This window comes from Aspergillus affinis (assembly GCF_023601865.1).
Source record: "Aspergillus affinis strain CMG 70 chromosome Unknown NODE_42_length_251493_cov_91_322052, whole genome shotgun sequence".
NCBI lineage: Eukaryota > Fungi > Ascomycota > Eurotiomycetes > Eurotiales > Aspergillaceae > Aspergillus > Aspergillus affinis.
Genome location: NW_026515823.1, coordinates 79,375 through 102,491, shown reverse-complemented (window position 1 = coordinate 102,491; position 23,117 = coordinate 79,375). Strand labels below are relative to the sequence as shown.

The window sequence follows — 23,117 nt, the reverse complement described above, 5'->3', positions numbered from 1 at the left end:
CATTATTCTGCCACTGACTCAGCCGGGGGATAATTAACTAGTTAACTAGGTGTTAGTTAACTAACTATTCACTGACAGACAGACAGACTAGGCTACGTACTTCCCTTCATTCATTCCTTCCTTCCGTCCTCTCTCTCTCCTTCTCATCGACTCAAGACACTCAAGACGCTACCACCCTCCTTGCCCAACTTCTGGTCGGTTATAAATTCGATCTGCGCTCGAACCGTCTGCAACTCGGCCATGTCCTCCCGCGTGATCCTCCATCCTTGGACCTGGGCCTGATTCAGGAACTGCATCAGCATGATACTATCCGCGAAGGTCGTGACCGGAGCTTCGGGGTCAATGTCTTCTTCGGCTAAACCGGTCACCGTCGCCCAAGAGCCCGTGATCTCCTTCGTCAGGTCGCTTGACAGGCGCACCTTTTTGAGGGTCGTTAAATGTCGAATATGACCCAACGCCAATTCCTTCAGCGATTTCCTCTGAACCTTTCCAGTCGCCGTCGTTGGAAAGCTATCCCGACTCAGGTCGGTTCGTATGTCCAGAATCAGAGTTGGAGAGAAAGCACGGCCCAGTCGATTCGCTACGACGGCTTGAAGCCTTTTCACCGGGACGATGCCTGGCATTCTCCGTCGCACGATGGCAACGGGCACTTCGCCGGCCACGGGGTCCGGAACTCCCACCACGGCGGCATCGTCGATTTCTGGGATCGTCAAAAGGCACTCTTCGATTGCTAAAGGTGAGATGTTCTCTCCTCCGCGGATAATGATATCATCACACCTCCCGAAAACGTAGACGTGACCGTCGCTGTTAATGATTCCTTGATCCCCCATCGCCTTCCATTTCTTTCCACTTTCCTCAAAAAAGTCCGAGCTCTTGTCTTCGTCGGTACCAAGGTATCCCTCGATCACTCCGAGTCCTCCCTGGTGTATTTCCCCGGGTTGCCCGCGGGGCAGGGGTGTTCGCGATCCCGGCTCACATACGCGCACATCGGCTTCTTCCGAGTCTACCTTGGCGATCGGGACGGGATGGCCGGTCATATTAACACACCCTTCGTCGAGCTGGTGAAGCGGAGCCACCACGGCTTCGGTTGCCCCATACCCCACAAATATCATCTGCGGCTGCAGCATCTTGGCAGTCACCAAAGCCTCCACCGTTATGACAGCGCCCCCAATGATTATTGCGTACGGTCCAGAACCTTGCCTCTCTCCTGCCTTCGAGACCTGCAATCTTAATGCTTGCAACATCGATGGGACGCAGGGAAGGTGAACCTTTCGATTTGATGCCACTATTTTCAACGTGGCCTGGGGATCGAACGTGCGGCTGGGGACGATCAGCCTACCCGCGGCCAGCCAAAATGCCAGGTTCAGGAAGATGCCGAAGATATGGAAGTTAGGAAGTTGCTGGCACAGCGAAGATTCGGCATCGATTCGCAAAGGCTGGCAGACCTGTGCGGCGGCACGCAGCGTGATGGACGTGTGAGGACATAGCTTCGGCAATGCTGTGGTACCGCTCGTGGCTAGGATCAAGATGGTATCGCCCGGCTCTAGGTCAATTTTCTCGATGCTCACCTCCGATTCCTCCATCTCAGCTCCTACCATGACGCTTCCTAAGGTCCTCCAGTTAGCAGGCAGCAGTTCATCCTCCGCAAGCGACGAGACCAGATACGCGGAGACCGGCAGCGGCTTTCCTTCTTTGGTCAATGTCTCGTCGACTTGTCGGGCAATCTCCACGGTCCCCACGAATATGGCAGCAGCGTCGATGCTTCGCAGGAGATGGGACACAATGGCGGGCTGTCCGAGGACCCTCGGGTCCAGCGGTACAAACCGGCATCCCATGCGCACGCTGGTCCAGAAAAGGAGCGCCCATTCGGCCTGGTTGTTTAGGAAAGTCGCGATGCGACTGCCGGGTTGGACTCCGTCGCCTCGCAAGCGTGAGGCAAGTTGAGTACTGCCACGTCGAAGGTCTGAGAAGGTCCAGCTCACGGGCTGCGGGCTAGTCGAGGGACTCTTGACACCAAGACCCAGATGATCCGTTTGGCCGGGCGACTGTACCGCCACGTGACCCGGATACCTGGCCTCGACTGCCTCGAGGAGCCGGCCCAGAGCCTTGGGTTGGACAGTGTCACTAGTCATCGTCGATGCGGGAATCAGTTGGAAACAGACACAGTTATTACGGAGACACTCAAGGTCGGGAGGAGATGAGGGGCAAAGGGCATCATGTCGGGGCGCCTTGGCGTGCAACCAGCAAGGACCGGGAGTTTCCTTGGTCCCTACGGCGCTCGTATGGTCGCATTGGCAATCGGGTGGTTCCCTGATCTTTCCGTGACATCTACCAGGTGAGACTCGGAACCGAGCGTGCTCACCTGGAAGCGCTAGCAGCCTGGTAAGCTTAGGTGAGTTAGTTCCTAGGAACATCGTCACTCCCGGTCTAGAGTCATGATTTTCGTCATACTCGAGACTGGGTGGTGAAGCGGGTTTCTATGTGTGGGCATTGTTGTTCTAACCCTCCGTTTACTGTGTCATAGGGGATATTTGGACTGCTATCTTGTTTTTCACCCCACGGTAGGCACCTCGGCAGCACAGGACTCCTCCGGAGAAGTAACAGCAGCAGCTGAACGTCAGCACTAGAGCAGCACTTGCAGGTCTCTAGGGTGAAGCCTTGAAGATCCGTGCGACCATTAGCCCAAGGCCGGATTGGTGCGCCTGGGGTCAGGTGATTCTTCATATATCCGGGGATCTATGTTTGGACTCGTATTCGTCCGGGAAGGGAGTGACCACTGTTGCCATGACTAACAAGCTATTTAAACCGTCAGTACATCGTACTCGACCTCTACACCACGGTCTTGTGCGTAGGTGTACAGATCGATCCTCAGTATAGAGATCGACCGGCTATGGCCCTTCGACCCCGTCCGGCTGTAGATCAGGGTCAACCGGGACCCTGGGACCCTCGCGTGGGAGCGCACTAAAGCAGGGTAACAGAGTCCATTTCATAGGGCCCATGTTAGTATGTATCTGCAATTATTATTAGGATTCACCTATCATTAAATTGTTCTTTATTTATTTCTTTCTTTACTGACGGATCCCAGTCCCCTGAAACAAAGAGGGCTCACTCCACCCGTCCCTGGACAAAAACTGAAAACCCTGACGGGGACAGCCATGGAACGGGCAGCAGCCCAGGGCGAACCGTCCGACGGCAGAGCGTGAAAGGAAAAAGGATGTTCTGGAATCCGCTCAGTCCGTGGACGATGGCCGCTAGCCCGATCGGGCCACCCAGTCCAGCCGGTGCGACGCGACGCTAACCCAGTTGGGACGCCGGGCGTTACTCAAACGGCATGGTGCGCGGATCTGCAGCCAATGATCGGGGCAGATGCCGCAGTGGGTCCGGGTCCCCGGCGATCATTGGCTGCTCCTCTCTGCAGCGGTGCGGACGGTTGCCAATGAGGGGTCAGCAGAGGGCGCCCGAAAGGGGGAAGCGCCGCCCGAGAGGGAAGTGGCCGGGACGATCGCAGCGTCGTGCGTCGTCACCTTTTCCTCTCTCTGGCTCGCACTGCCTTGATTCTCTCACTCGCAGCCTCTTCTGGCACTCTCGGGCTGTCAACTCCAACTCCAGTCTACTTCGGTGGCTTCGCGGCTGGTCCTTGCGCGCGTCTGTTCCTGGCCATTTTCCCTCTCCTCCTCTTCTTCCTCTTCTTCTTCCTCCCCCATGGCTTTCGTCCGTCATGCCCGCTGCGTTGCTCCCTTCTAATCCTTGCCGCCGGTCCATAACCATGCTCCCTGGCGTCATCCTCGCCCAGCGTCCCGATTGTTGCCGCCGTGGGTGATGCCGCCGTGCTTGGCTCCCTATCACCGCCGTCTGTCCCCGGGGCTCGCCCCTCAAGCATGTCCAGAAATCCGTGGAAGAAACTGCGCGACCTCTGGCGACCCGTTATCGGTAAGCATTCGTCTGTCTGTCTCTCTTTCCCGCCGGAGCCCACGCTGACTCGCCGCCTCAATGTGTCCGCCCCGATAGAACGTCTCCCATCGAACCGCTCCGACGCCCAGAATGGCTCGGTCAAGGAAGCATGGCGTCCGTTCGCCCTGCGTCCCGTATACCTCTCGATCGTGGCCACCATAATGCTCCTCATGTTCGTCACCATCGAGACCCTCCGTCGGTACACCGACCAGTACGGAGGCCTCGTCCTGATGCAGGCGACCGACGACGTCTCCAGCGTCCAGTCCTTCGCCTATAACTACGTCCCCATCATCGTCGCCTTGGCCCTGGTGATCATGTGGTCCTTCATCGATTTCGACGTCCTCCGTCTCGAGCCGTACTTCCAGCTCTCCCGCCCAGAAGGCGCCCCCGCCTCCGTGCTGTTCATCAACTACAATTTCGGCCAGACCGTCATCACGCCCCTTACCTCCGCCAAGCGCGGCCATTGGGTCGTCCTGCTGGTCTCCTGCCTCAGTCTGCTGATCCGCATGATCCTGCCGGCCCTGCAGAGTACCCTGCTGGAGTTGCGCGAGGTCACCGTCGTCACCGACCAGGATATGAAAACGTGGCCCACCCTGGTCGATCTGAACACCCAGGCCCGCTGGATCTCGAGTCAGGAAGATATCGGCTTCGACGCCGCGTCCGACGGGGGCGACGACGATAGCGGCGGCGTGCGGCGGGGTCGGTCCTCCCATTACGCCATGGCCCCGGTGGAGATCCCCCGCGACGATCGCCGCGAGTCGACCGTCTGGACGGTCAACCAGACCGTGTACTGGGTGGAATCCATCTGCCACGACGTCTTTACCAACGACAGCCTGACGGTCGCCATCAACCAAACGGATCCCAAACTCCCACGGGTCCAATGGAACGTGACCGGCGTCCATCTCGAGCACCTCGATGCCGCCCCGCAAGATTGCACCTTGGACTTCAGCTACGACAGCATCTTCTTCCCGTCCACCGACTTCCTACAGATCCGCTACTGGGAGCCCGTCCAGGCAAACCGGTCCCTGATCGAGGAGGACGAACGGAGAGCCTTCACGGCCCGCGGCTGCAATCCGTTCGATTTGTACGGCGTACTGATTTCCGTCAATGCCACCCAGGGCGATGCCGACGCCATCGCCGACCTGGGTACGCAGTATACTTCCTCCGCGACCATGTTTGCCTGCTCCGTGGATTACCGTCAAGCCAACGCCTCCGTGTCCATGCACGCCAATAGCTCCATCACCGGCATCGAGGTCTACAACTCGACCGTCCGCTCGCTGGATCGCTCCGAATTCAACCTGGACGAGTTCAAGGATCTCCTGGCCCATCGCGCACCCTATACGAGCGACATCATCTTCATGCAGTACAACCGGACGATGGGCGACCGCACGATCACGGAGCTCCCCGTCGTGAGCCAGGACATGGGGGATTTTGACCCCGTCCTCGTCCTGGACACGTCCTCCGTGATGGGCCAGGATGAATTCAAGAACAAAGTGCTGAGGGGGACGCGGCAGACATTTCTGACGACGATGAGCCGTCTGTTCAACCCCGACGTGCCTCCCACCGTGATGCCGGCCCTGCGACTGACGCGGCAGGTGGCCATCGCCGTAGTCGACTTTGCCGCGATGGGGTCCGAGATCATCCTGGCCCTGGGCGTGCTCATGACGATGACCATGGTCTACTTCTACCGCACCCGCGACAACATCATGCAGGGCGATCCGGGTTCGATCGGCGCCATGTGCAGCATGGTGACCGACGTCCTCAGCCCGACCAACATCCTCGGCGATCCCGCCTCCGACTTTCACCAATTCTCGACCCGTCAGCTGCGCGTGCACCTGCGCAATTACCGACTGTACTGGCACGACGGACCCATGGGGCGACGGGTAGACATTGTGACGACGGATGGTAGGTCCCTTCCTTGCTCTCTGTCTCCTGCCTTCGTCCATCATATTTATTTGCTTCTACGAATTTAAAGTCTTGTTTGTTTGTTCCAGTTCGAGATACTAACGTCTTAACAGGCTCCCCCGTCAGCTTGGGTGATCAAATCCGGACTCGCTTCGACCCTCGCCCGCATTTCCTCGTCATCCCCATCTTCATCGTCGAATTCCTCCTCCTAGCCGCCGTCATCACCGTCATGTCCCTCATCATCGCGTCGCTGGCCCACGAGGGTAGCTTCCAGCACCTCACTCAGTCGGACTCCAGTTTCTTCCAAGTCGTGCTGTCCTTTCTCCCGTCCGTGGTGGCGTCGGCGGTCGGTGCCCTTTGTAACTCCATCCACCGGAATGTCAGTATCCTGGAGCCGTGGGTGCACTTGCAACGCGGCAAGGCCAAGGCCAAGTCGTCCCTCTCGATGAACTACGCCGCTCAGAATCCATGGGCTGTGCTCGTCAAAACCATCCGCGACCGCAACCTCCTGCTAGGTCTCGTTTCGCTGGCCTGCGCCGCCAACACGATCCTTACGGTAGTGGCGGGCGGGCTCTTCGAACAGCAGCTGACCGACTCCTACTTACCCACCAACAATCTGCTCACCAACTACAGCCAATCCGTCTTCCGTCAGACCGATTTTGCCGCCGACTTCACCGAATACGACCTGATCCAGACCAGTATCACCAGCGGCGTGCCGATGCTACCGTGGACGGTCGCCAATTATTCGTTTGTCCCGCTCAAAATCAAGAACCCCGACCCCGATGCCATGTATGCGGCGAGAACCCTGGGCGTCGGCGCCGAGCTGGAATGCCGACAGCTCTCCGTGGCCGACGACCTGGTGACGGACCCGGCGACGGGGTCCCGGGCCTGGCAGTATCGGCCGTTCCACAATGCCAGCCGACAGTGCGTGGCCGCCATGGACCCGCTCACCAAGAACAACAAGGACGTGGCACTCGCCATCCACTTCCTGTCCCCGGTGCCCGAAGACGATCACGACCGGGACGAGTGCCAGTTGACGACGACGGTGATTGTCGGACGATGGAATTACACGGCCCACGCGCCGCCGACCGACTCCAACACGATCGCGCTGCAGTGTGAGCCGCGCGTGCGCCTCAAACGGTTCGATCTGACCTTCGATCAGAAGGGTCACATCGAAGACCATGACCCGGTCAACGACAGCGCCATCACGGACGGATCCATGTTCAACAACGCCACCATCAGTCTGGGACAGTTCAACAAGGTGTTTGCGGCGATCCCGCAGAGCTTTGTGGGCGAGGATCCGGACGCGCACGAGGGGTTTGTCTCGTCCTACGATTGGGCCGGGTTTCTGGTGGCACGGTTGTACAAGCAGCGGGAGTCGGCGCTGACGCCCCTGGTGGCCGACGATCTGATGTTGATGTCGCAGACGGTCTACCAGTGGGTCTACAGCACGTACTTCTCGCTCTGGCGCCGGAACTACCTCCAGCCGCTGGCCAATCCGACCGTGGCGGACCACGCCACGCTGATCTACAACACCTGGGCCATGGTGCCGTCGGTGCCGTCCTTGGCGATCGCGCTGTTGATTATCGCGCTGGACACGCTGGTCGTGCTGGTGGTGTTTGGTACGCGCCGGGGCCGGTTCCAGGGGCCGCGCATCCCGCGGTCGATCGGGGCGGTGATCCCGTGGGTGGCCAACAGCCGCATGCGCGACGACCTCCGTGGCACCAACGGCTGGTCCAGCCAGCGGCGCCGGGAGTATCTCAACGGGTTGGACAAGCGGTACGGCTTCCGGATGTTCCTGGGCGCGGACGGGCGCTGGCGTTACGCCGTGGACGAAGAACCCAGTCCCGAAAAGCCCCCGTCCGAGCGAGAGCCCCCCGACGTTGGGAAAACGGGCCCCGTGGAGCTGCGCGAGCTGGATGAGTTGGACGAGACGGGGCGACGCCTTTCATGATTTGATGAGATATGATACTTGTATTATAGAAAACGCATTTTGGGGGAACAGGACATTTTTGGAGCTTGTACTGTACATAGATTCACGGGAAATATTTTGGATATCGGGATTTGGTGTGATTGGATTTTTGAATAAACGGGTCTTATCCAGAGGATCCCTCATCCACTACTACATTTTCCTACGCCTATACGACATAGGACATACACTACTTACATCCCTCTCCCACCCACCCCTGCAGCCTCTGGACTTCTCCATCCACGATCACCACCAGTCCTGCCCGCTTTACAGACGCGAACGGCGGCTGCGCTCCGATCGCTTGGAGCTCCCCTCGCCGAGTGGTTCGAGCGATCCGAGGGGCTTCTTGGGCGTGGGCGTCAGATCCTTGCCCTTGTTGGGAGGTCCGTGGAAGTCACCACCGTTGCAAGCGTCGTCCAGGGCGTTGCACTTGTCCTCCCAGATTTGGCAAGACGCACCGCCCGTCGGCAGCGTGGTTTCCCAGCAGACCTTGCACTGGTCCCAGCACTTGGACGAGGACTGTTTCATTTCCGCGTCAGCCTGGCATTCATCAGTCGAGTGGAAGAGAAAAGCTTACCGCCCAGCAGCCATCCTCGTTGTCATAGGCGGGCACCTCGTAGCCGCACCAGTCGTCGCGCACCAGAATACATCCCTCGGGCTTGAGGCCCTTGTCCTGCACCACCTTCGTGTTCGCCTCGCGACGAGCCTTGCTGCCGGCGCCGGACCACACCTTCGGGCCCACGCGCGGGTAGGGCAGCTTCATGGGCGACTCGTAGATGTTGAAGGTCAGCGCCGGGTTGCTCACGTCGTAGGTGCCCTCGCCGATGTGGACGCCCTCGGGCACCACGCCGTTCTTGCTGCCCTTGACGAACACCTGCGCACAGCCGGTGTAGAACTGGGGATCGGCGGGGCTGTCCTGGGAGGCATGCAAGGCCAACAGCTCGGGACGCACGAGATAGTAGCCACCCTTAAGGCCCTCGGGGATATGGGCCGACAGCAAGCCCTTGTTGTCGTTCAGCTTCTCGGTACACCACTTGCCGGCGGACTCGTCGTAGCCCATCTCCCAGATCTTGAACCAGCCGTCGCCGGCGGCGTTGTTATCGGCGCTGGCATCGTCGACGTGCTTCATGTACACGGCGCAGGGGCCCTTGTGGCTGGGGTCGATGGCGGAGCCGGGCTTCGAGCCGTCGGTCCACTCGCGGAATTCGAAGGTCAGCAGCGAGGTCGCCTCGGCGGGACAGATGCGCTTGACGCCCTTTTCGCCGTGGACGCCTAGACCGGGTTAGATGGGAGGGTATCGGGAGTTATCGAGGGAGACATACCGCAGGCCATGTCCTTACTGCTGAGCGGCTCGATGGGATAGGTGCATTTCTCCGCATCCGGGTTCATACGCACGCAGACACCGTCACCCTGGTTGACGCCGTCAACGTACAGGTTGGTGAAGGTGGTGTGGCTGGCCACGAGGGGCGCCAGGGCCAGCAGGTGGGAGAGTCGAAGATGCATGATGCAATCAAGCAAGAAGACACGGAATTCTAAAGATCAAAAAAAGGATTCAAGGTAGCAAAAAAGGAGTGGAATCTGCGCAGCAGATATAAAAGAAGGAAAGACGGAATAGCAAATAAAGGAGGGACTGTCTGCCTGCAACACAGAAAGAATACAAAACAAGGAAGGAGGGTGTGACTCTATTCCAACGCTCTGGCGATGGCCACCGGGACCGCAACCCGCTATATATACAGTCTTACCTTACACCTCGTTCCCCATCTGACCCTGCATCATTCAGATTTCAGAGCCAGCGCCTAGACAAGGGCGAAAAAGGGTCCGCCCAGGTCCATTCCGACCCATTTGGGGGCCTGATTTACGATCCGTCACCCTTGGCAAATCGAGCGTGGGCAAAATAAATGGGAGCCAAACTACCAATCGCATGGGAAAACCCTTTTGTGCCACAGCAACAGCAATCGATGCGCGTTTCAGGTGAGTGGGAATCCCGGGTCTGGGGTTACCTCTGAAGGACCAGGACTCCATGCTGGTTGGAAGAATGCCCGAATTCTCCGTGGGACCGCATAAGCGCCCTCAATCCGGTGGCGCTCGTGGCGTTTGGCTCGTAGAATTAAAGGGCCGGGCATCTCATCGTGTCAGGGCTGGGCATGTGTTGGTTTGTCCAGACTTGGAGCGCCACAGAGGGGTCGAAAAGAGAGCGAGAAATTTCTTTCAGTTGATGGGAACTGGGAATCCACCGTCTGTTTAATGAGACGAACGGAGATGACGATGTTTGTGTGACAGTCATTTCAATTTGACTCAGTTGAGCATTGAGACTTAGAGAGATGGGTGGACTGCGATAATAATCTTAATCGGGACCCTGGAGGACTAGTCGCAGTTCCTGGCCATTAAAGTTGATTAACCTCAAGTAACCTTTCCAACAGCACGACCATTTGCGACCCTGCCAGGCCAACCCTCTCGGTCGCATCCTTTGGCCCCTCTAGTAGGAACACTTACGGAGTCCGGGCTACACAACTGAAAGCAAAGACTCAGACTCAGGACTGCAGAGTGGCAAGGCTCCCCAGCTGCATGAGACACATCGACTGCGGCGGCCCACTTGGCGCCCACAGACTCTGGCCGGGCTCAGATGCAGTATGATTCCGTTTGACCGGTGATCGAATTGGCATTTCGCACCGTGGATGCATCGTTCTGTTTAATTGCATTCAATGATTATTGATTCAATCCCTCGCTGGGAAATCGGATTTGGCGGAGCGTTACCGACGACCGTACGACCTACACTGTGTACGGTGCTGTGATCCCGATCAGCAAGGTACCTCGCTGCCTACTTCGTTCGCCGTCTGCCTGTCTGCCTACTGCCTGGCCGGGAATTAAGATGAACCAAGACGGGAGATCAACCCTTTAATATAATCCATCAAAGAGCGTTGAGTCTGGTGGCGGTCAATAACCACCGTTTACTCCCCATCGGCTATGATGTATAGAATACAGACTGACCCAGTCGACAAACAAAAACGCCACCGCCAAGAAACTCGGACACACCCTGTTCCTGCCTATCGGATGTGCCGCCTTGCGAGAGGGGCACCTTACAGTGCGACTCAGTTACTCGAGAGGAACTAGGAACCAGGAACCGACCAGAGACAGACACTGAGAACCATGGGAGATTTATCTGGCACGGAATGCAGCGATACCGTAGTTGACTTGGATGGTTTCCGTGTCTGTTTATCCCATCGAGTATTTGTAAGTAGTATCCACTTCAGTCTAACCATCTTGATCTAGTTAATCTGAGGTAGTTAATCTGGTGAATCTGGTGAATCTGTGAATGGCATGATTCAGATGAATGCATCTCGGGATGTCCGCGTCCGGCAGTTCCCGGGGATGATTATTCTTCCGCATCGCCGGAAGCAGCTGCCCGGTCCTGCCCTAACCCTAGCGTCCGGATATGGGCTAGCGCTAGGGTAGCGCGACCCTCCCAGCGACTACCTCAAGAGGCAGGCGGTGCGGGAACTCCGTCCGTCCGGTCAGACCGACTGCGCATTCTGCACCCCGTCTCCCCCCGCAATTTCTCCATACATACTTTATTTCGTACACGGTAGATGACACCTCAGGCTTCACCATTACATGTGATCTTGAGCTTTTGTCCATTTTTTAGCTTGAACAAATATAGTAGGTGTATAGATAGCTGTAACTATAATGAATATTACTTAGTATCTTTTTTTTTTTTTTGCTTCAATTCTGGTGCCGGAAAGTCAAGTGCAATTAAAATAACCCAGTATAGGATATAATATATACTCGCGAATGCCCTCGCCATTTCCCACAATAATGGGTCAACTCCCCAATACATGTAGACATACTCACAGACAGAATTATCCGGAAGCTCAGGAGGAAAATTGGTAAAAGCAATTGAATTTGGTTTCTATTTAATGGATAGGGAAAGACAGTTCTACTAAAGTTACAGGTCGGGCAGTAAAATGTACACCATCCTGCACATCTACGAGTAACGGTCTAGAACACCGGAAAGTCTAATAAAAGGATCGTCGTCTACGGATCTCGAATGCTCTCGAATGCATCGCCTTAGTGTGACTGTGACCCGTTGAGCGATGAACTCTCCGTGCTAGCATTGGATCTGCACAGCTGAAGGACATGACCCTGACAGGAAGGATCTCATGTCAACACAGTCAATCGGAACGGTGGAGTCGAAAGAAAACCTTGACAACGAACAGTGGCGTGTGAAACAGCCTGCATACCGATCAACCAGTAGTCAAAGCTCAATAGAGTTGAGACGGATCCCGTTCCCATCCTGCCTCTCTCCAATGATCCAATCCAAGCATCATGTTTCATTCCGGCCGCCAGACCATGCCCACCGACTGCGGTGCCGTCTCCACGAACCCGTTCCGCGCATATAGCCTGCGTCCCGCCGCGTCGGCCGACAGACAGACGTACGGCTGCGGAGGTGCCCTGGCCGTGATTTCCCACAGGAGATGCTTCAACATGACGTCCCCGAGCCCGCGCCGTTGATGGAGCGGGTGGACAGCCATATCGGCAACGACGAAGTACCAGCCGCCGTCGCCAAGCACGCGGCCCATAGCGACGATCTCGGGGTCGGGTGGCTTCGGAGCGGTGGATGCGGACGACAACAAGGACGATGACGACGGGGCATCCGAGGCCGTACTAGTAGCCTCCGTACGGACGACGTAGCAGGCGGCCCAGCTCCCTTGCAGAGCGGCGATCGCTTGCTCCGGCGTTCGTACGGAGAGGCCGGCGGTTTCACGCAGGTGCAGGTAGGTGGACACGAAGGGGACACCCACGTGGAGGGCGTAACCCACGGGAAGTGACATACTTCTGGAATGCTGGAATCTGGAGATTGCCTGTCTGAAAACTGAAAAGAGGGGGGGAAGGGAGCGCTGGCAGCTGTGAGGTGCGACGAGAGAGGGAAGAGATCCTCGACCGACGCTGACCAACGGCCGGTACGAGGGGGGGACCCAGGATGGGGGTGAGAGGGTAAGAGAAGCAAAGCTGGAGGCAACCGCGATGGAAGGAGGGACGATCCATTTTTTATGGCGCGCACGGTCACTGTGATTGGGGGAGGGAGACGTCGGCGGCGCAGCTTAGGATTCCTAGCGTCGAACAACCCCACGAATCAGTAATCACGTTATGCCGACAGACTGGGGAACTGGATTAAACGCAACGCACACCCGGCCGGTCAGATTCGGCAGACATGCTTAGTTGAGAGGGGCGCGATGGAAGTGTATTACTCCGTAGGGAAGTGGTAGATGAGGCGTATCAGGGGGACCGAGAATTCTTTTCCGAGGGGTTCTGTGGACGGAGGACGGAGAAGCTGGTTGGGTCCGTACGGTGTAGTCCGTTCGTCCATCGGGTAGTAGCTGTTGGGTAATGTGTACGGAGTACGGAGTAGTGTATAGATTATAGAACTATTGCTATTGAGACCGTTCCCGCAGACTCAGGCAATCAGGCAACTCAGGCACCCTCAGGCATGGGCGACGACGTAGGGCACGACACGTGACCCTCCCGAACGGGTAAGTGGCGACGGCGCTAGACCGAAGGCAGCAGTTGAGGACGGGCCGCAGACTCGGCTGCACGTGGACCGCGCAGCCCTCATTTGCAGACTTTTTCCTGGCCGATCCATTGTCTTACCAAGTTATCTCTCTGACCACCACCCGTCGGAACAATTATCGCTGGGCTGACTGCATCGTGCGTCGCAAGTCGCAACCCCCGATCCATGCCATCATGATCAGGGTCACTTCTCCGCACGGGGACGGAGTCAGGTGAGGACCAACCGACGTCTGTTCGCCGGCTAGCCTGACCGAGCCCGGCCGGTCTTTCCCCGGTCCTCTTTCCTTAGATTTTGGGCTTTCCCTTTCGGGCCAAGACCGTGAGGACCGGTAGATGGCCTCATCTAAGAATTAATAAGGGTGGTTTTCATCTCGGTTGGGGCGTTCCAGTGGTCCAATCGCCACTCGTTACCACCAACAGCCAGCCGAGCCGTGCGCTGATTGGCGTTGACGGGGGCATCCCAAGAGGCCCAAGAAACTTACGTGAGGCACTAACCGGGATGAGACGATAGCCCCGTGTCGGTGCAGGAGCATGTGTTAGAGGCTTTATTGTGGTCGATAGGCTAGTTTGGGGCCAAAGCTGGACAAGATCCGACAAGCGGCTTGGCTACCACCGCCGTCTATGTCATGGAGGGTTTGGCGCCGAGAAGGACCCGATGGGGGCATTGAGGGACCCCTCCCAAGAGGGGACTCCCAGGAAGTGAACTCCGTCATTTGGGGGACGCCAAAAGGCTTCTCGGGGTGAGGATGAGGCCAAAACACGACCGGCAACGAGGCTAACAAAGCAGTCTTGGCGGTATCCGATCCCGCCCCCCCGCGCCGACTCCACTCGGTCGGCTGACCTTCCCCCGCGGCCTGGCGTTTTCGCGTGTTGCGGGCTTGGCGCTAACCCGAGGGCGCCGGAAGCGGCAAAGCAGCCGAGGCTGCATGCGAAGGAAGTCCCCCGATCGACGTCATGCCAAGTGCCTCTTACTCTTTGCTGGACCCGGGGTTGCGGAGATTTCTGCCAATTACATCGGCTGCCCTGGGGTTCACTGGGGTTTGCCGTTTTGGATTCTAGGTGGGATGGATTTTAATTTTAATTTTTTTTATCTCATTTTAATTCATTTTATTTTTTTCACTTTTTTTCCCCGAAGGCAAGTCGCCCGTTTCTCTCTGTCCGTCGACGGTCATCGCAAGGCATATAAGAGCCCCGTCGTCTCCATTCTCGATCGAGGATCTTACTTCTTTTCTCTCCGTACTCCGGTTGACATTTCCCTCTTCTCTCATCGTCTGCATATACCTCAACCGGCAATATGTGGACTATGACCTCTGGCTTTTCGGGGCGGTCGCTCCGGATGGCCATCACCCTCACCGCCGTTATGGGTTTCTCTCTCTTCGGTTACAACCAGGGTATGATGTCTGGTATCATCGCTGGTACGGAATTCGTCAAGTCCTTCCCCGTCCTGGCCATGCCCGACAACCCGACCGATGCGGAGAACCGACATATCAACGTGCTCCGTGGTGCCGTCACCGCCTGTTACGAGATCGGATGTTTCCTCGGCGCCCTCTTCTCCATGTTCTTCGGTGACAAGATCGGTCGTACTCGTCTCATCATGATGGGTGCCGCTATCCTGATCCTCGGTGCCCTCATTTCCGCCGTCTCCTTCGGTGACCACTGGGGTCTGGGTCAGTTCGTCATCGGTCGTGTCACCTCCGGTGTTGGTAACGGCCTGAACACCGCTACCATCCCCGTCTGGCAGTCCGAGTGCTCCAGCGCCCACAACCGTGGTTTCCTCGTCTGCTTCGAGGGTGCCGTCATCGCCGTCGGCACCTTCGTCGCCTACTGGGTCGTCTTCGGTCTCTCCTACGTCGACCAAGACGTGCAGTGGCGATTCCCCGTCGCCCTGCAGATCCTCTTCGCCATCTTCGTCCTCATCGGTGCCACCATGTTCCCCGAGTCCCCTCGCTGGATGGTGATGCGCGGCTTCGACAAGGAGGCCTGCGAGGTCATCGCCAAGCTCAAGGGCTCCTCGCCCGACGCGGAGGATGTCCTGCACGATTTCAACTTCATGAAGGCTGACGTCGAGTCCTCCAAGGCCAGCGAGGCCGGCTGGAGCGCTCTTTTCACCGGCGGCAAGACCCAGGAATTCCAGCGCATGATCCTCGGTTGCTCCGGCCAGTTCTTCCAGCAGTTCACCGGTTGCAACGCTGCCATCTACTACTCTACCCTGCTGTTCGAGGACAACCTCGGCCTGGCGCATCGTCTGGCCTTGATTATGGGTGGTGTTTTCGCTACCGTCTACGCTATTGCCACCATCCCCTCGTTCTTTATGATTGAGCGTGTCGGTCGTCGCAACCTGTACCTGATCGGTTACATGGGCCAGGGTCTCTCGTTCGTCATCACCTTCGCCTGTTTGATCAAGGAGACCACCGAGAACTCCAAGGGTGCCATCGTCGGTATCTTCCTGTTCATCGTCTTCTTCGCCTTCACCTTGCTGCCGCTCCCCTGGATCTACCCCCCCGAGATCAACCCCCTGCGTACCCGTACCGCTGCCTGCGCCGCCTCCACCTGCACCAACTGGGTCTGCAACTTCGCCGTCGTCATGTTCACTCCCCTCTTCGCCGCCACCAGTCCCTGGGGTGTCTACCTCTTCTTCGCCCTCATCAACTTCAGCGCCGTGCCCTTCAGTTGGTACTTCTTGGTCGAGACGGCCGGTCGTGAGCTCGAGGAGATCGATATCATCTACGCCCGTGCCCACATCGAGGGCAAGCGCGCCCATAGAATTGCCAGCGATATGCCTAAGCTCACCTTCGAGGAGATCGCCCAGCAGTCTCGTGAACTCGGCCTGGACAACAGCGACCACCACGGTCACACCACCGAGAAGGCCGAGCTTGGTCTCAGCAGCGGCAGCGGCAGCGGCCAGGACCTCCAGGAGGTTGAGGAGAAGCGCTAAGAGTTTTACAGAAAACGAAGCAAACGGGAGCAGATGCGAATTTCTTGGGAACTTGATTTCAAGCTCAAGAAATTGATGACACAGACTCTGCTGCCTTACGTTGAAAGAACTTTTTTTTTTTTCTTTTCTTTTCTTTTTTTTGGTGACCACGGTGCGGCTAACTACCGCCATACATACCCCTTTGCTTTTTGGCCCACCGCCGCTTGTTTAGTAGATAGATATAACTCTTCTGTTGATTATAGAAATTGGCTATTCTACTGTCTTATATCTATGTTAATTTTATTTTACTTCTTCACACGATATATATCCCGAAAACCATCAATTGGAATTTATTACGACTAGCCACAATAGTTCCAGTTCTCTTGTCTGATCAAACGATGCCTTCCGGAGTACAGTGCAGAGTTTTCATAACTAGAGCTGCCTTTTCTCTTATGTCAAAATCCACCCTCCCCACTCCGGGTCTAACCGCAGAATGCGCCGAAATTCCTGACCGACCGCGTCCCCCTTGAAGGATGCAGCTCCAGTGGGAACCACGTTACGATATTGGCTGCCACCTGCAAGGGTTGCCAAATTACTAACCGATTAGTTATTGCTGGTCGCTGATTCGGACGTGCTCCGTCCTATCAACAACAACAGTGAAGTGGCCCTGGTGCGAGAGAACCCTGTCGATATCTGAGGCCCAACAAGCCAGGGATTTGTCTTTCTGCGCTCCGGAGTAACTATACTCTCAGTCTGACTTTGAACGGAGGACAACAACCCGACAAAGCCATTCACTACACGTCTCACCGCCGATCGGTCATTTTGTGGCTTGAACGCCGCTGGATCAGGCCTCTGATAGGGCTGGATTATAAGCCACTGAATAATTGATTCCGAAAAATTCCTAAATGCTCTTGTGTTGGCGGGTGGCGTATGAACATGTATTCAGATTCATTTACAGTGAGAACGTTCGGTATTCTAGGGATTTTTGAAGGGTTGAGGTGTATTATGCCAAGTATGTGGGCATTTGCTTAACTATTTCCAATGTATGTAATACCTAGGAAGGCTTCTACTACCTTCACTCTAGTTATCCACATGACATCCCATTTGATTGGACTCATTTCTGTGACTCGGATGGATAGCGTTGTATTTCCTTTGCTTACTGATTATGATAGAGAAGTCTACGGCTACCGAGGTGTTTACTCCCCTCCTTTTTTGAGTGGTCTCGAGGCTATACAAACCCAATACTATTCAAATCCTCCTGTTCATCACGAAAAGAACGATTTTTCATTCATGAAATTATTTAAAGTGGCTGCCGATTCTACCTGTTCTACCCTTTGATATAGTGAATTACTATCAATAATTGATCGGTTAAGCCGCCATGCTAGAGTTATTCCTTTTTATTTATGCTACGGTAACGGATCTATACAAGTCCAGACGATTGAAGGCTACTATTGCCCAACTAGCAAGCCATTGAATTGAAGCTATTAATATGACCTCCCATTTCGATTGTTTGAACTATCTAGTAAGCTATTTTGCTTTTTATGTAAGGGAGATGTCCCTCGTGGCTCAGTTGCCTATCTGGTTCATAGTTATAAAATGTAAGATAGTCTATGGAATAATTAGTAAAGTATACCGAAAAGGCTTTTAAGCGAGATGCGTAGTGTTTCGGCGATATATAATATTAGAGGCTTGGATTGGTTCAGTATGTATGTCCTGCTTGCTGGATTGCCCTTGAGCGACGTTATCCATGTTTGTGTTTTTTTATTATTATTTTTAAGGTAGATTCAACTTATTATGCTGTTTACCTGCCTTTCTGCGTATGTGATACACAGGAAGGCCTACCTTTTCTTGATACTCATCTTCCTTATGATCCTGTTAAGTCAAGCCCATCTATATAGCCATGAAGAATAACAGTCCTTACATTTGATGCGCCTGCATTATCCATGCCGACACAAAACTCAAAAGCAAAGCACGGCGCCTCTTTTCTGCAATCTAATCTTGGACCCCTTGCACTCTTATATTTACTCCATGCGTAATAATACCCCCTACTGTCAGCAGGACATCCTTGAAGAATGGCCTTTCTATGCCCCGAAGTTTTAGAATATCTGCTGAACATAATATGGAAGGGCACCAGTCTGCGGGATTAACTGCTGAAAAATTAAAAGCTTGGTTTCTCTCAGCCACGGTGCAGGGCTAAACTTTCTTTGCTTCCGGCGGACTCGCCGGGTTTCGTGCACACCCTCAACTTGATTCGATGAACGACAATCCACGGAGCTTTTCGCCCGAGAATGATCTAGACTGTACTCTTTATTTCAGAACCCCCGGCATTGTTCAATTCGGTTCACAATGGGATATTACAATGTAGTGCAGACAGAAAATTCAGTTGACTCAAAGCCCATAAGCTCGCATACTTGTGCTGAGCTCAACGTTTCGGTTCCGAACGGCGATGATGTACGGAAAACTCGACCGATGACAACGGCAGAGACGAAGGTGTGGTCTTCTGATTTGAGGAGAGTATTTGAATAATAGGAGTGCCGTTTCTTCGAGTTCGTTTGGAAATCTAAAATTTGGAGTACAGGTAACAGAGTCCTATTTTCCTCGATCTCGGTCTTGATAGACCACAGTGGTTGATTACTTTTTGATAAAGAGACTTGGCCTTAGCGAAGAACTCTAGAAGATGACTATCTTGAACTCTTTTCATGGACAAAAAGCCCCTGGAGGTCTATCCGTTAACACTAGGTTCGGGAAAGGTTGTCAGAGTCCTTGGAGGAGGAGTTCCGGTACACACGTCATAAAGTCCATCATGCGATTCTCGGAGTCCGATGAGTGTTCTAGCCCATGTCTACCAAGGCTATACAGAACTTAAGATTGCATGGGAATTCAAGTCCGTGATACATCAGTACTACTTCATCGCGTTTTCTCTTTTCAGGGCAGAATAAAGAGCCCAAGTGCAGTCCTGAGCTCACATTATGTTTCATTTTCCAGCTTTTTTGGAGCACGCACGAACAGCGAGTTGCAATACCTTCAACCCCCCCCCCCCCCCCCCCCAATTTTATTAGGCTTATCGCTTGGACCCCATCACGATTGCTGATAGAACTATACCCAAAGAAAAATAGGGACTTCGATATGAGACTATCCGCACAAGGTATTGGTCTAGCCTTATTTCTGACGTCTAGTGCCTCCGCCAGACCGGTAGCATACGGAATATGTCAGGCAGGTTGCTCCGGACTTGTGATGGCCTGCTATAAGGCTGCAGGATTGCCATGGGGTGCAACCTTGGCAGCCACAGCGCCGGCTTCTATTCTAGGGTGCAATTCAGCTTTCGGTGCTTGTCAAGCAGCATGTGCTGCTGTCTTATTGGTACCAACTTTATAACCTGCCTCTTCAATTCGACATTGACGAGAACGAAAAGGGTTGGGTTGAAGGGTATTTGGGCCGAATGAAACAATCCATTCAACATCGTTCGGGTCACACGGGCCATCTCATCTAAGATAAGGTTGCCCGTTGGTGTCCGAAAAACGGTTGAGACGTCGGACTTAGATCTGACTGGGGCTGTGTTTCGTCTACAACGGTTCGAGAACGATTCTAGAATCCACGACGTTGTACGAGTCATGTTATCCCTACATCACCGTACCTCGGAGATTATCATTCTTCGGCATTTGAAGTGTACTCGGCTCCTGGGATGACCGTGCATCTTAGATAGTCGGTTATCCTGGATCTTGTTGGCCACTTGAAGCTAACCCAATGAAAACTTATGAGAAGATTTTGTTTCGTAATCAAAGGCGGAGTGCGAGGGAGGCTGTATGTTTGTGATGTGATTGTGCTTCCCGGGACGTCTGTTGATCGTCTGGGTTACTGTTGGAGTAAGGGCTTTGGAAGGCACATGACCTGGTCACTATTGTTGCTATTGTTGACAACAGCGTTTTTAGAAAGTGCTCACTGTCGCTCGGAGAAGAAGATTTGTGTTCCATCGTTCTTCATCTTTCATCTTTCCACATCTTTTCCCCTTCATTTCACTTGGCACTGCAGGGAGGCGTACTCTGACTGGGATACACGACGTCCAGCATCGGCCTCCACCTCGCCGACAAGGCCTGGACCATTAGATCGTATGGTGCCCTAGAAATGAGCAAAGATGCTTGTGTATTCTAGACCAATTGCTGTAGGGAAGGCTAGAACGTCGCGTGGTGGATTGTCTCCTCGGGCAGGAAGTCTACATCTAAGACCTTGACACTCAACCGAGAAAAAGTCCTAGCTCATTACTGACAGGAGAGGCATCCGGTTTGATGTCAAGCACCACGGTACCTGACCATATCCAGTGAATACCGAGACTGGATCCACTCTCTCCATGTCCGAAAACTTTGAAGCCGTAGCACCTTCATCTCAATCAGACAGAAAACATCACGCCGGGCTGCGGATGGTCGAAGTCAAATGGGCCCTAGAGAGGTCACAGCCGCCTTAACTGCGGCCAAGTATGATATCACAAAAGTCCAGAAGCGTCCAAAATGCCTCATGGCGGACAGTCCGATCCTCTGCCCATTTTAGTGCGAATTCGAGCAGACAGACCGCACAAACACACGAGATCAAAAGTACTGACTGCCTCCCCCCCTAGATGCTAGAGCATCCTTTCACTCCCTGACTTCTAGTAAAAAAAAAATATATATAAAAAAAAAAAAAAAAAAAGCCTAGGAACGAACTCCCAAGCCGTCGAAAGCGACCAACCGGGAGGATTTCGGGAAAACTGATCGACAGGGACCATTACCACATACAGTTTAGGGCGACGCAATTTTGGGCAAACCATTAATCAATTTCGGCGATACCATCCCCAGCCCTAGTTACCTTGTCTATTTGAAACCTGAAACTGCTATTTTGATCCAGGCACAGGTACAGGCACAGGCCAGGATCGACCGATCACATTCTCGCATCCCCCAAGACCCAACGGGCAGCGGTCTCACGCTGAAACAGTGACGGCATCCGTGTCGCGAGATGGATTCTGACTTTTCCTTGTCCGCCTCAGTGGACTGAGCGACTGAATCCAATTGTAGTGCGCATGGTCCCCCGAATGTTCCGGTGATCGTGGTGAATCTAGCTCTCGAGTGTTGACTGTTGACTGTTGACTGTTGACTGTCGATATTGACATGTATCCGGAGGGAGCCGGTCGAGTGGATATGAGCTATCTCATGCCCAAAGAATGGCGTATTATTGAACAAAACTAGCAGAACCGTTACTCCCTGTACACATACTCATAGCAATAGAGCCATGTTCCAAGTATACAAGCCCTCGCGAACTGCCGACATCACCACCGCAAAACGACCTCGGCGTCGGGCAAGCAGTGAAACGACTCCACTGTTTCAACCAGCATCCCGATCCTCGTCGGCCCTCCGACTAGCCCATCACTAAGAAAAAAAAAAAAAAAAAAACCTTATCCGGATCTGATTTTGAGTCGCCGGCCAGAAGTATAAAATCCCCGAGTCTGCACGGCTCAATCTCTCCCAACCAGCCTCGCTCGTTCCATTCGTCCATTCATACCATCCGTCCATAGAGCTGTGCTCTAGCCTTTCGTTTTTCGCTTTCTTCTCACTTTTGTTTTTGATACAACCATATAGATCTTCCCGCATCTCCCAAGATGAAGACCGCTGTCATTCTCAGTATCATCACCGCCGCTCTGGCAGCGCCTACCAAGACCGTCGAATCGCGTCAACTGCCCGGCCTGGGAGGTTCCGGCTCGTCCAGCGGCGGCGGCCTGGCCTCTCTCGCCTCGCTAATCCCCCATCCCTCCGGCGGCGGAGGTCTCGGAAGCCTCCTCAGCGGTGGTAGCAGCGGTAGCAGCAGCGGCGGAGGCCTCAGCAACCTTCTCAGCGGCGGTAGCAGCGGCAGCAGCAGCGGAGGCCTGCCGGATCTCAGCAGCCTTCTCGGCGGCGGCTCGAGCTCTTCGTCGGACTCGTCGGACTCCTCGAGCACCGACTCTAGCGCCAGCGCCAGCAGCACCGACTCCAGCTCTGGCTCTGGCTCTAGCGCCGGCTCTAGTGGCGGGCTCCCGGACATCGGCAGCCTTCTGGGCGGCGGAAGTGGAGGTTCGTCGCTGTTCTCTCGGTCCGACGAGGCCACAAAAAGAGCGATAGTCGAGTCGACTAAACGCGCAGGATTAGGCTCGATCACGGAGAACGATGTCGCGAACAACAAGGGCTGCAAGGAGCTCACCTTCATCTTTGCCCGCGGAACCACCGAGATGGGCAACATGGGCTCTGTTGTCGGACCCCCCGTTGCGCAGAACCTGAACTCCTTGACCGGTAATAAGGTCGCCGTCCAGGGTGTCGATTATCCCGCTTCTGCTGAAGTTGGTCTTCCTCCTTCCCCTTATTACTCGTTCCACTTGGTTCAGGAAGGTCTATTCGATGCTAACATGAGACATAAATAGGGCAACGCGATGCTCGGCGCGGCCGGCGGCCCCAAAATGGCCTCCCTGGTGCAACAGGCTTTGAAGCAGTGCCCCAAGACGAAGGTGGTGCTTGGCGGATACTCGCAAGGTGCGATGGTGGTTCACAACGCGGCCAGCAAGCTCAGTGCCGGACAGATCTCCGGAGCCGTGCTCTTCGGCGACCCATTCAAGGCCCAGGCCGTCGGCAAGCTGGACAAGTCCAAGACCAAGGAGTTCTGTGCTTCCGGCGACCCCGTCTGCGAGAACGGATTCAACGTCATGGCGCACTTGACCTATGGCGGTAAGGCTAAGGAGGCGGCGCAGTTCCTCGTGCAGGCTGCTGGTGTTTCTTCTTAAGCTCTTTCGTTCCTTTGTGCTCTGAATGGAGCAAATTGAGG

The 23,117-nt window shown here is 54.9% G+C and overlaps 6 protein-coding genes across 6 annotated transcripts; 3 read left to right on the top strand and 3 right to left on the bottom strand.

Annotated features, from left to right (window-relative positions):
* Positions 1-143: 143 nt before the first annotated feature.
* Positions 144-2,132, bottom strand: KD926_007367 (acetyl-CoA synthetase-like protein; the record flags this gene model as incomplete). The annotated part of the gene is made up of 1 exon (XM_053100214.1): positions 144-2,132. The coding sequence occupies one exon, from the start codon at positions 2,130-2,132 to the stop codon at positions 144-146; it is 1,989 nt and encodes a 662-aa protein (XP_052956078.1).
* A 1,234-nt stretch (positions 2,133-3,366) lies between these two features.
* KD926_007366 (DUF3433 domain-containing protein) lies at positions 3,367-7,810 on the top strand (the record flags this gene model as incomplete). Its single annotated transcript, XM_053100213.1, has 3 exons — positions 3,367-3,512; positions 3,794-5,856; positions 5,970-7,810. The coding sequence occupies 3 exons, from the start codon at positions 3,367-3,369 to the stop codon at positions 7,808-7,810; spliced, it is 4,050 nt and encodes a 1,349-aa protein (XP_052956077.1).
* A 282-nt stretch (positions 7,811-8,092) lies between these two features.
* On the bottom strand, positions 8,093-9,328 carry KD926_007365 (lytic polysaccharide monooxygenase auxiliary activity family 9 protein; the record flags this gene model as incomplete). The annotated part of the gene is made up of 3 exons (XM_053100212.1): positions 8,093-8,344; positions 8,403-9,097; positions 9,148-9,328. The coding sequence occupies 3 exons, from the start codon at positions 9,326-9,328 to the stop codon at positions 8,093-8,095; spliced, it is 1,128 nt and encodes a 375-aa protein (XP_052956076.1).
* Positions 9,329-12,153: 2,825 nt separating this feature from the next.
* KD926_007364 (GNAT family N-acetyltransferase) lies at positions 12,154-12,654 on the bottom strand (the record flags this gene model as incomplete). Its single annotated transcript, XM_053100211.1, has 1 exon — positions 12,154-12,654. One exon carries the CDS (start codon positions 12,652-12,654, stop codon positions 12,154-12,156), a length of 501 nt encoding a protein of 166 aa, XP_052956075.1.
* Positions 12,655-14,684: 2,030 nt separating this feature from the next.
* On the top strand, positions 14,685-16,325 carry mfsA (glucose-inactivated glycerol proton symporter STL1; the record flags this gene model as incomplete). Its single annotated transcript, XM_053100210.1, has 1 exon — positions 14,685-16,325. One exon carries the CDS (start codon positions 14,685-14,687, stop codon positions 16,323-16,325), a length of 1,641 nt encoding a protein of 546 aa, XP_052956074.1.
* A 5,602-nt stretch (positions 16,326-21,927) lies between these two features.
* Positions 21,928-23,076, top strand: KD926_007362 (carbohydrate esterase family 5 protein; the record flags this gene model as incomplete). The annotated part of the gene is made up of 2 exons (XM_053100209.1): positions 21,928-22,638; positions 22,720-23,076. 2 exons carry the CDS (start codon positions 21,928-21,930, stop codon positions 23,074-23,076), a joined length of 1,068 nt encoding a protein of 355 aa, XP_052956073.1.
* Positions 23,077-23,117: the final 41 nt, after the last annotated feature.